General features: G+C 39.7%; 1 protein-coding gene across 1 annotated transcript in view; it reads right to left on the bottom strand.

Moving 5' to 3' along the window:
* CNTNAP5 (contactin associated protein family member 5) overlaps positions 1–13109 on the bottom strand; it is a 995558-nt gene that overhangs the window by 549401 nt on the left and 433048 nt on the right. The window contains exon 4 of the mRNA XM_043894748.1: positions 10956–11103. Coding sequence (XP_043750683.1) covers positions 10956–11103 — 148 coding nt within the window. The remainder of the gene's footprint in view (positions 1–10955; positions 11104–13109) is intronic.

Here is a 13109-nt window from a genome sequence, read left to right as displayed (position 1 = left end):
TTAAAAAGTAAAGATTTTAATAACAAATACTTAGGAAAAATACAGACATTCCTTCTAGAGTTTTAAAAACAGAATATACTAGAAGGGGCTGAGGAGGCTTCAAAGACCTTCAATTTAAGAAGGGCAACCGTGATATTCTCAATCATTCAATAAGAAAAAAGTGATGTTTTAAAGAAACCCATGTATAAGGAAGATTCTAATAAGCTCATAATTTTAAGTGCCTATAATATACATAGAAGAAAAAGGAGAATTCATTAAAAAGAGTACTATAATTTAAAAAATAAATAAATAAAAACTTTTAAAAACAAGTAAGGATGGTTAGGCTCTTGAGCCAAAACATTAAATATCCAGGGAGCATATAGCAGTTGTCAGGCACTGATTTGGGTCTCAGATAGCAGAGTTAGGTTATGATTCCAATCTTTTCCCTAAAGAGACTAGTTATTAGTCTCAAGGAAGCACCAGGCAATTTTAATTTAATAAGATAAGACCCAGAATTGAAGCTCATAAAATGTGGCTATGTGATAGAGTCTGAGAGTCAGAAAGCGGGTGACATTTGATCTAGGTGGTGAATGGCTACCAGGAGTCATTCTAGCAAAGGAGAATAAGAATATTCCAGAAAAAAAAAAAAAGCAGCAGCTTTGTCCAGAAAGCCCAGTATATTCAGAGAAAACTCTAATTCAAAAAGATACATGCACTCCTATGTTCATAGTGAAAGTGAAAGTCACTCAGTCATGTCCAACTCTTTGCGACCCAATGAACTAAATAGTCCATGGAATTCTCCAGGCCAGAATATTGGAGTGGGTAGCCTTTCTGTTCTCCAGGGGATCTTCCCAACCCAGGGATTGAACCCAGGTCTCCCACCTTGCAAGTGGATTCTTAATCAGCTGAGCCACCAGGGAAGCCCAAGAATACTGGAGTGGGTAGCCTATCCCTTCTCCAGGGGACCTTCCCGACCCAGGAATTGAACTGGGGTCTCCTGCATTGCAGGGGATTCTTTACCAACTGAGCTCCCCTGGAAGCCCCTATGTTCACAGCAGCACTGTTTGCAATAGCCAGAACATGAAGTGACCTAAACATCCATCCACAGGTAAGTGGATAAAGACGATGTGGTGCATATATACAACAAAATATTACTCAACTATAGAAAGGGATGGGATAATGCCATTTACAGCAACATTGATGAACCTAGCGATTATGATACTAAGTGAAGATGTCAAATAGACAAAGTCAAATATCATAATATCACTTAGACATGGAATCTAAAAGATGATACAAATAAACTTATTTACATAACAAAAAGTTTACTTGTACCATTTATTTTTAGATTCTATGCATAAGTGATATCCAACAAACCTATTTACAAGGCAAAAATGGGCTTCCCTCATAGCTCAGTGATAAAGAATCTGCCTGCCAATGCAGGAGAGGTGGATTTGATCCCTGGGTTGGGAAGATCCCCTGCAGAAGGAAATGGCAACCCACTCCAGTACTCTTGTTTGGGAAATCCCCTGGACAGAGGCAGCTGATGGGCTATATCGTCCATGGGGTTGCACAAGAGTCAGAAATGATTTATCAACTAAACAGCAAGAACAACAAAAAATAGACTCAACAGACATAGAAAACAAACGTATGGTTACCAAAGGGGAAAAAGAGGATAAATTAGGAATTTGGGGATTAATATATACACTCTGTTACATATAAACTAGATAAACAACAAAGTCCTCCTGTATAGCACAGGGAGCTTTACTCAATATCTTGGAATAACTTATAATGAAAAAGAAGCCTAAAAAGAATATATGTGTGTGTGTGTGTGTGTGTATAGCTGAATCATTTTTCTCTATATCTGAAGTAACACAACATTGCAGACAAACCATACTTCAATAAAAATTTTACAAGTAAATAAAAAATAAAGACTAGAATCAGGTGAGAAGCTCAGTCTGCTCTGGGAACTGTGCCTGCGTACTTCGTGGAAGCTGAGTAAAGGAAAGGCAGCAAATCAGAGGGGAGTGGCGTATGAAAGTGCTTGAGAAGCGTGGCGTTTCCCGAAGACTGTGAGCAGTGCTGGAAAGGAGCAGGTCAGTACTCATTTCACAAAGGTCTTGGTGAGGGAGGTCACCAGAGCAGCTCCTGAAATCTCAAGTGAAGAAAGATGGGGGACCATTTTGCAAGGGATAAGCAAGCTGGGCACAGGGGATCTCGTGAGTGGGGCCCACAAAAGAAATCTTAAGGCGTGGGATGTTTGCCCGAAGAAGAAAGACAAACAAAACAAATGTAAAAAAGAGCAGCTGTATGTATGTGTACAATTGATTCATTTTACGGTACACCTGAAATGAACCTAACATTGTAAATCAATCATAGTCCAACAAGTTTTTTTTTTTAAACCCCATTTGGGGCAGACTCTGTCATGCTGACAGATGACTAAAAGACAAACTCCTCAGTTCCCAGTCTGGTTTGATTCTCCAACTGGAGAATGTTTTCCAAATTGGAAAGCAGTGACTTTCTCAGGGAGGCATTGTAGGCTGAGACATTAGAAAAGAGGAAGGTCTCTCTCTTATTATTAACACCTTTCCTCCTGCAGGCCTGATGAAGTCTATTTTAAGTTTCTGAAGGAAGGTATAGACAGCATGGGAAATGTAAGAGAAGAAAGAGGCAGAGGTCTACACCGCACACTGTCTTTCTGTGACTCCAGGGCACAAAATAAAGGAATTTCTAGCTTTCGTCAGCTTCACTATGCACCAGTCCTTCCTGCTGCCTGGGGCTCCTTTCTGTCAAGGATGTGACTACCGATGTTCGAGACTCAACTGAGGCAAGAGGGTGTCTCCTAACTCTTTCTGATGCCAACAGTAACACTTGCTTCCTTTCTATTTTTGGCCTCCCTTGGCCCTGACTGCAGGCATGAAATTAAAAGATGCTTGCTCCGTACATCTGTGTCTCTTTTTCTGTTTTGCATATAAGGTTATCATTACCATCTTTCTAAATCCCATATATATGTGTTAGTATGCTGTAATGGTCTTTATCTTTCTGGCTTACCTCACTCTGTATAATGGGCTCCAGTTTCATCCATCTCATTAGAACTGATTCAAATGAATTCTTTTTAACGACTGAGTAATATTCCATGGTGTATATGTACCACAGCTTCCTTATCCATTCGTCTGATGGGCACCTAGGTTGCTTCCATAACCTAGCTATTATAAACAGTGCTGCAATGAACATTGGGGTGCACCTGTCTCTTTCAGATCTGGTTTCCTAGGTGTGTATGGCCAGAAGTGGGATTGCTGGGTCATATGGCAGGTCTATTTCCAGTTTTTTAAGAAATCTCCACACTGTTCTCCATAGCGGCTGTACTAGTTTGCATTCCCACCAACAGATGTACAGAACAGACTTTTGGACTCTGTGGGAGAAGGTGAGGGTGGGATGTTTCGAGAGAACAGCATCGAAACATGTATACTATCTCTAGTGAAACAGATCAACAGCCTAGGTTGGATGCATGAGACAAGTGCTCAGGCCTGGTGCACTGGGAAGTCCCAGAGGGATTGGGTAGAGAGGGAGGTGGGAGGGGGGATCAGGATGGGGAATACATGTAAATCCATGGCTGATTCATGTCAATGTATGACAAAAACCACTACAATATTGTAAAGTAATTAGCCTCCAACTAATAAAAATAAATGAAAAAAAAAAAAAAAGATGCTTGCTCCTTGGAAGGAAAGAGATAAACCGAGATAGCATATTAAAAAGCAGAGACATCACTTTGTTGACAAACATCCATATAGTCAAAGTTATGGTTTTTCCAGTAGTCATGCATGGATGTGTGAGTTGGACTATAAAAAAGGGTGAGCACTGAAAAAGTGATGCTTTCAAATTGTGCTGGTGAAGACTCTTGAGAGTCCTTGGACAGGAAGGAGATCAAATCAGTCAGTCCTAAAGGAAATCAACCCTGAATATTCATTGGAAGGACTGATACTGAAGCTGAAGCCCCAATACTTCAGCCACCTGATTTGAAGAGCTGATTCATAAGAAAAGACCCTGATGCTTGGAAAGATTTAGGGCAGGAAGAGGGGGCGACAGAGGATGAGATGGTTGGATAGCATATCAACTCAGTGGACATGAATTTGAGCAAACTCCAAGGGATAGTGAAGGACAGGGAAGCCTGGCATGCTACAGTCCATGGGGTCACAAAGAGTTGGACACACCTTCACAACTGAACAACAATGAGGCGTATCTAATCTCTCCTTGCGTGTTTTAATTTACACACTTGTTACTTCATCTTTTATAAGCAAGGCTTTCAATCATTCAACAAATACTAAGAGGACCCTGTGTTTTCAACACTATTATGGGCGCGGGGACACCTGACAGGCACATCTACTGCCTTTTGGAAGCTTAGAGGCAAATAGGAAGAGACAGGTGCTAAAAAAAAAAGGTACACAAAGAGTTTATGAAATGCAATCATAAAGAATGCTCCAAAGGAAACACTCAGGACTTAAGCCCAGTGAGGTTTTCACTGATGGGTCAGTGGTTAAGATTTTGTGCCTTCACTTCAGGGGACACACTGGTCAGGGAACTAAGATCCCACATGACATGCAGCGTGGCCAAAAAAATTTTTTAATTAAAAAAAAAAAAAGAAGTCCAGAAAAGGTTTTATCTTCCTCAAAACCCAAGAGCTTTGTATGATTTGTGGTAGAGCTTAAGTGCTAAGTGAACGTTGTCAATTGAATAAACAGATGATCGACTTAATGAATTCCAAAATGGCAAAACTTTATCTTAAGAAATTATTGAACTGTAAGATTTCTACCAATCTTTAGCAACACACTCAAATGGAATTTTGAGAAAAATATTTATGAGACAAAAAGAAAAACAAAAAACAGTTCCATAGAAACTACAGTAGGCATATTCATAACAAGAAATTTCAGAATAATAACATCATGGCCCATGCTGAGATAATAAGACTGAACTGAGATATACATGTATATATATATAACACAGATATTTATTGGATACAGATTTGTGTCTAATGCACACTGGCACTTAATAAGCAAAGTGCCTGTCCTCATGGGACTTACGTTTGGTGCAGGGTCTTGAAGAGCAAACACACAACCAGCCAGAACAAACAGACAAGATTCTGGTTTGCGTGAGGCACCAGGAAGGAAATAAAATCATGTTGTGTAACCATGGGTTAATATCTGGTGCAAAGAAGTTAGTACAGGTGACTTTGAAGAGGTGATCAGAGAGGCCAAGTGGTGATATTAAAATTAAGAATCACATTGACTGAAGGAGATGACCATGTAAACCCTGTGAAAAGCTGTTCTGTGCCTAGGGAACAGAAAGTGCAAAGATCCTTAGGTAGGGAAAACCTGGTCTATTTCAGGAACAGGAAGAAAGCTTGCATGGACGGAAAGAAGGAAAAGGAAGTGAAAGGGGTAGGCGTGGGACACTCAATAAGGGATTTTAAATGCCAGTCAAGTGCTTCAATTGTAAATGAAGTAGGCAGTACAATGAAATACTTTTATTTCTTATTGATAAAGATCACTTGCCTACTGCATGAAAAACAGATTTATGGAAATCCTGGCAGGAGCCGGAACTGCAAGTAGGAGTCTCTTTGAATGCTCTGGGTAAGACTGGAAGAGGCTGTTACTCAGGGAAGTAGGATAAGTACACGGATTTAAGATATGTCTTGGTGAATGGAACCAGGGGGTGCTTCTGTGAACTGTGTAGATGAGGATCAAGGAGTAGAGCTTCTGGAAAAGGAGAAATTGAGGCTGCTTCATAGGTTTCTGTTCTAGCAAATGACTGAATCATGCCATTTGTTAAGATAGGAGATGTGAAACCACAAGTTGTTGAGAGAATGGTAATCAAGAATTCTGTTTTTGCTGTAATAAACTTGAGAGATGTACTAGACTTTCAGGTAGAGATGGCAAGTTTATGGCATATATAATTCCAGGGGTCAGTCTAGAAGACACATATGTGGAGGTGATCAGCATCTAGTTGGTATTGAAATTCATGGAACCCTATACATTTAGCTGGGCATTGGTGGAGAAAATCATAATTCAAAAATATTCATGCACCCCAATGTCCATAGCAGCTCTATTTATAATAGCCAAGACATGGAAGCAACCTAAATGTCCATCAGCAGAGGAGCAGACAAGGAAGATGTGGTAGATATATACAGTGGAGTATTACTCAACCATAACAAGAATGAAATAATGCCATTTGTAGCAACATGGATGGCCTTAGAGATGACCACACTCAGTGAAGTAAGTCAGAGAGAGACAAATGTCATATGGTATCAATTGTATCTGGATTTAAAAAAAAAATGATGCAAATGAACTTAATTACAAAGCTGAAATAGACCCACAGACAAAGGAAAAAAGAAAATCATGGATACCACAAGGGGAAAAGGGAAGGAGGGATGAATTAGGACTTTGGGACTAACAAATACATACTGTTATGTATACAACAGATAATGAAGAAGGGTCTACTGTATCCCACAACTGTACTTAATATCTTGTAATAGTCTATAAGGGAAAAGAACCTGAAAAATATTATATATGTATACACACATATATGTATATGTACAAATATCTGTCTATATTTTCTATACACACACACACACACACACACACACACACATATATATATATATAACTGGGTCACTTTGCTATACACCTGAAATACAACATTGTAAAATTTTAAACAAAGAAATAGAGTGGGAGTCCTGAGATAGAACCCTGAGAATGTTAGAGGGGCAGGTAACCCAAAAGAGGAAGCTGGGTTTCTAAAAAATGGAAATAGTTCATTGAACCAAATACTACCGAGACATGAGTGCAGTGAGATCTTAGCTACAAGGAGGTCACTGATGGTATTAACTGAAAGAGTTTCTGTAGAGCAATCTGCATGAGTCTCCCCAGAAAAACAGAACCAGTGGATTGTGTATATTGAAAGATTCATTGCAAGGAGCTGGTTTATGTGAGCGTGGGGGCTGGTGAGGCAAGTCTGAAATTCGTCTGTAAGGACATGCTGTCAGCAGGGGCAGGCTGGGCGCCTTCTGCCAGGAGCTGCAATTGAAGTGCACTTGCAGGAATTTTTCTTCCTCCACGGAAAAATTCAGTCCTGTCTTAAAACTTCTCAACTGACTGAATCAGGCACATAGATTATCAAGTATAGCTCCTCTACTTCGCAAATGATGCCAATGTTAAACTCATCACAGCAACACCTGGATTGGTGTCTAGCTGAATCACTGTGGCCTGAAACCTACCAAGCTGACACATGAAACTGACCACCATGTGCCTCAAGATGGACCAAAAACTGCTGCAGTGGAATCAGTAACTAAAGACAAGCTTTTGGGAGAAGCTATTTTGCCCAGAGCGTGGGAGAGAAGGGCAGATAGATAAAAGAGCCATTTGGCTTCTGTAGTTGTTCTGTTTTATGACTTATGCAGCAAAGTTTTATGTTTATAAGAATGAACCAGTAAAAACAAACAAACAAAAAAAAAGGGATAAGATGATGTTGAGAGGGAATTTTGATCCAGAGGACATGCTGAGATTTTGGTTTTATAGACTAACTGAGAGTCAGTGTGTGTTCTTTTTTTCCCAAAGGATAAAGCACCAAAGCCCCAAGACTAGTGATGGAAGATTACAGAGAGCCAGCTGGAGGACCATCCCAGACAAGGGCATTCTCCATCCGAAAGCTGCCTAAGGGGGTGCAACGTCCCACCACTCACACTATGTACCTGCAGGTAATTTTTCTCCTTACAGCAGGGATCCCCAACGGACCTGTACCTCCTGTCAGATCAGTGGCAGCATTAGATTAGACAGAAAGTGCACGGAAGAGCTGTGTACTGGGGGGAACCTGAAGCGGCAGTCTGTGACAACCTAGGAGGCTGGAAGGAGGCTTAAGAGGGAGGGGACACGTGTGTGTCGGGCTGATTCCCGCGGACATTTGGCAGAAACCACACAACAATGTGAAGTAATTACCCTTCAATTAAAAATAAAATTTAACAAAATTCGGATCAATATTGGAAAAAAAAGTAATCTGCTTGAATCATCTCGAAACCTTCCCCCGAGCTCTGGTCTGTGGATAAACTGTCTTCCACAAAACTGGTCCTTAGTGCTAACAAGGTTGGAGACCACTGCCTCAGAGGATGTACTTACTAGATGCGAGCTTTCCTAGAGAAGATTCCTTGGAAAGGAATATTGGTAGAATGAAACTACCTCAAAGTCAGGAGCTCTTTTCTTGGTCAAGATCTGGGCTTTAGCCAAGCTGAGAACCTTACTGTGGACACTTTTCCTTTTTTTTAATTTATTTATTTTATCGTAGGCTAATTACTTTACAATATTGTAGTGGTGTTGCCAGGCATTGACATGAATCAGGCGTGGATGTACATATAGTCCCCATCCTGAACCCCCTCCCACCTCCCTCCCCATCCCATCCCTCAGGGTCATCCCAGTGCACCAGCCCTGAGCACTTGTCTCATGCATCAGACCTGGACTGGCGATCTGTTTCACATATGATAATATACATGTTTCAGTGCTATCCTGTCAAGTCATCCCACCCTCGCCTTCTCCCAGAGTCCAAAAGACTGTTCTATATATCTGTGTCTCTCTTGCTGTCTTGCATATAGGGTTATCATTACCATCTTTCTAAATTCCATATGTATGCGTTAGTATGCTGTATTGGTGTTTTTCTTCCTGACTTACTTCACTCTGTATAATAGGCTCCAGTTTCATCCACCTCATTAGAACTGATTCAAATGAATTCTTTTTAACGGCTGAGTAATATTCCATGGTGTATATGTACCACAGCTTCATTATCCATTCGTCTGCTGATGGACATTTAGGTTGCTTCCATGTCCTGGCTATTATAAACAGTGCTGTGATGAACATTGGGGTGCACGTGTCTCTTTCAGATCTGGTTTCCTCAGTGTGCATGCCCAGGAGTGGGATTGCTGGGTCATATGGCAGTTCTAGTTCCAGTTTTTTAAGGAATCTTCACACTGCTCTCCATAGCGGCTGTACTAGTTTGCATTCCCACCAACAGTGTAAGAGGGTTCCCTTTTCTCCACACCCTCTCCAGCATTTATTGCTTGTAGGCTTTTGGATAGCAGCCATCCTGACTGGCGTGTAATGTTACCTCATTGTGGTTTTGATTCACATTTCTCTGATAATGAGTGATGTTGAGCATCATTTCATGTGTTTGTTAGCCATCTGTATGTCTTCTTTGGAGAAATGTCTGTCTAGTTCTTTGGCCCATTTTTTGATTAGGTCATTTATTTTTCTGGAATTGAGCTGCAAGAGTTGCTTGTATATTTTTGAGATTAACTCTTTGTCTGTTGCTTCATTTGCTATTATTTTCTCCCATTCTGAAGATTGTCTTTTCACTTTGATTATAGTTTCCTTTGTTGGGGCACTCTTCTTAAGAGATGGCTGCCTTGCTGTCATCAGATTCTCAAAGGCGCAATCACCTGAAAAGAACTACACATGGTTCTCAAGGGTCTCTCTGTTGTATAGTCTATTATTTAACTTGATGCTCTGAGCCTTTTTGTGCAAACATGCAGAGCAATGGACATGGAAAATAGGGACAACTGACAGGACAAAGAAAACAAATGTAGGAGGATGTGTTAAAGATAAATTGAAATATTGCTGCAAAATAGATGGCTGAAGATATGCTTTTTATTTCAGCATGAATGCTTCATGTTTAACCTAAAATAAGCCTCCTAGTGTAATAGGGAAGAACAAATATGACTCCACATTATATGTTTTTAAAATGGATGAGAACATTTTTTTTTTTTTTTACTTTAACCTTTGTATTCTATTGCTCAGAGTTAAGGATTTTGCTGATGGCCTGACATATACAGGAGAGCCCATTCAGGGTTCTGACCTTTTAAGGGTATAACACTTTTCCATGCACATAGAGATACAAAATTACGGAACAGAATAATATTTATCTTGCTGGAGATTTACAGGAACATTGTTTCTTGATCTATGTGGACAGCTGTAAGAAGAAGGATTCCAGGACCAAGAGGCTTTCAACAATTAACCATTCCCCTCCCTTACCTTGCCTTTTAAAGAGTTTTGCTAAATTCTGGGGAGTTCCGGGTTTTCGGACAGGAGCAACCAGTTCTCTTGCCTGTCCCTGCAATAAATATTTCTCTGTTTCAAACTCTGATATTTCTGTTTATTTGGCCTCTTTGTGTATTGGGTACACAAACTTGCATTTGGTAATATTAGTTGTAACAACTATTATCAACAGAAGAGGTAACATGGGAATCTGGATGCCCCAGAGATCCTGGATTAGGAAACACCCATGCCCTCACCCTAGATGTCTGTGCTTTTTGATAGAAGGGCTGGAGAGCAAGGCAGCTTCTCCTTGGTTTAATGGTTTGTTGGAGCATCTGTTCTAAGCACATTCTTTCTAAAAGTGCTTGTTCAAGATAAAGGCAATCTTTTCACAGTTCTAGAGTAATATAGAGTTCTACCTATGTTTGTGACCTTCCTTATCTGCAAGATGGAGCTCTACTTTTAAATCCAGCCCAAACAATTCAGAAGAATGGAATGTCTGCATAATTCCAAGAGAGAAACATCCCACGCATTACACTGAGTTGAAATGTTTCTTCTCTTTCCCTTGTAGAACAAGGAAGGGAAGAGTTCTGTAATACTTCATCCCACTCCTGGGAAAGGACTAAAATTATTTTAGTACTGCAAAGGTAAGTGATAGCTCAAGAGTTCTTCATTTTGAACTTTTTTTGTTAAACCCAATCATCTCATCTCCAAACTACTTCATCCCTAAATAAACGTTCTTCTACATCTGGGTTGAATTTCACATCTTCAAATATGCATATATCATCAAACTATAGAAATGACTTTAAGATGATTGAGATTGCATTCTCAGTGTCAACAACCCGATACAGTGTGGATAATGCCACTTGCAAACACACACCAGTGCCGATAATTTGTGTGGGTACTTACTATAGGAGCATCCGTAGACTTCAACTCTCATGCCAATCTTTCCGCTTGGATTCCACTGCAGGGGGACGAAGCGAATGAACCGGGCTCTCACGGAATGGAGTAACTTGTGGTGCGTCACACTGTCAGCGTTCACGTTTCCTGCGAACGTCTGTGGGAGAGATGGGAGCCGGTGAGGTCTGTGACAGCATGGCAGCGCTGTCTCCTGAGCCTAAGGACCATGGATGGAAATCCAGCCATGGCACTCCATAAAGTCTTGCAAAGAAAATCCTGTGTCTCAGATCTTCAAAATGAAGTCTGACTCTGGTGAAAATTCTGCATGATGTGTTATATATATCTATATCTATATATATCTATACATAGATATAGATATACACATATTTAGAGCTGCTGTACATTATTCTCTAAAAATCTCCTTCCCCAAAATTTTATAAATAAGTCAATCCTAGTAAGTCACAAGGCATGAAACACAAAAGCTTTCCTAAGTAAATAACACAATGAAATTCTGATATTCCTAACACTGATAATCACTGTGGTATGGAAGATAACTAAAAAAAAATTTCTTCATGGAAGAAAAGGATTTTACAGGAGCAATTGTTACCATTAATTGAAGCCAGTCACTAAGCAAAGACTTTTTCATGATCATTATTACTATTTTATAGATTAAAAAGAAATCTGAAGCCTAGAGAGAGAGAGAAGAGGATGAAAACTATCTTCAAATCATCTAATTGGTTAGCAATTAGTCTACGATTCAATTTCAAAGTTGTCCTGTTCCAAAGCATATGGCTTTTCTACCGCCACTCACTTTTCAACTATTTCATTGTCAATTGTTCCACGAAGGAGAAAAGGAGTCTCTGGTTTTTATGTAATTTATATTCATACTTCCTTGTGAAAGTTAAGCAAAAGAACACACAGCATGGGAGATACTTGGTACACTAAAATTATGCCTCCTAGCCTTCATTTGGATGAATGGTTTCTGGGGTAGAAATTTTCTACAGATGGAATCCAAAGTCTCCTACCTAATCTTTTTTCCCCGCTGGGGTGAAATATGAATAACATAAAATTTGCCATTTTAACCATTTTAAAGTATATATTTCAGTGGCATGAAGTACAATCACATTATTATGCAACCATCATCCCATCCATCCCCAGAACTTTCTCATCATCCCGATTGTACCTAATCTTTAAGGGAGGATGTCAGGTAGCACAGTGACTGGTTTGCTTCATTATGAATCATCACCAGGCTTCTTTTCCAACTTAAGCATTCATGGGTAAAGCTCATGCTAATGTTCTATCAACTCCAACAAAACCACTGGTTTCTCAAATGGCCAAAAAGAATACCAAGTAAAAGGATTTTATGCATGTAATGGAATCCATTTCAATGATTCAAATCTTAACTTTCATTGTATTCTCATAACATCTCTGAATCTAGGATAATTTGACCAATCTGACATTTCTGCTGTACACAAAACACCCGCTGGCTAGTAACTCTGACATTAGAAATTTAATATAGTCACTATCATACATCACAAAGTGGCTTATGAAGAGCAGAGAAGCTCACTTTTTACTTTGCAGCAAAACTCTGATAAGAGAATCATTTGGGGGAGGGGAATTCCTTGAGATTCAAATCTAACTTTCTTCTCCACAGGTTTGTCAAAGATGTGGTCATTGTCCCAACCCAGGAAAAAAAAAAAAAAAACCAATGGTTCTCTTCAGCAGGCTTATCTTCCACATTCTGCTCCAACGTTAGCAACTGATGCAGATATAAAACCTCTTCGACCTTGGCCCACCTAGGAAAGACTCTTCCCTGCAGAATGCAGTTCTTTTCAAAATGTATTTCTTTGACACATGAATTTGGGAGGTGGTTAAAGATCCTGGTGGTTTTTCACTCTTGGATGCATTGAACATATTTCATGTTTTTCTACAACCAAACTTGGTAGACTTCAGTTCCGTTAATTGTGTTTCCTACAACCCACTCCCCAAGCATGTAGAAGCTCTGTATTTTCAGCATCCCGTATAGAAATTGAATTTTAAACAGGACTTTATTCATACTGAGGGTGATGGGGGAATCCTCTCCTATGTTCTAAGTGACTTATAAACTGAACATATCTTAAGATGGTATTCAGTAAAATAGGAATTAAAGTACTTTAGATCTTA

This window comes from Cervus elaphus, chromosome 33 (assembly GCF_910594005.1).
Source record: "Cervus elaphus chromosome 33, mCerEla1.1, whole genome shotgun sequence".
Taxonomy (NCBI): domain Eukaryota; kingdom Metazoa; phylum Chordata; class Mammalia; order Artiodactyla; family Cervidae; genus Cervus; species Cervus elaphus.
Note: the sequence above shows the minus strand (reverse complement) of the source record. Positions and strands in the feature narration are given on the sequence as shown.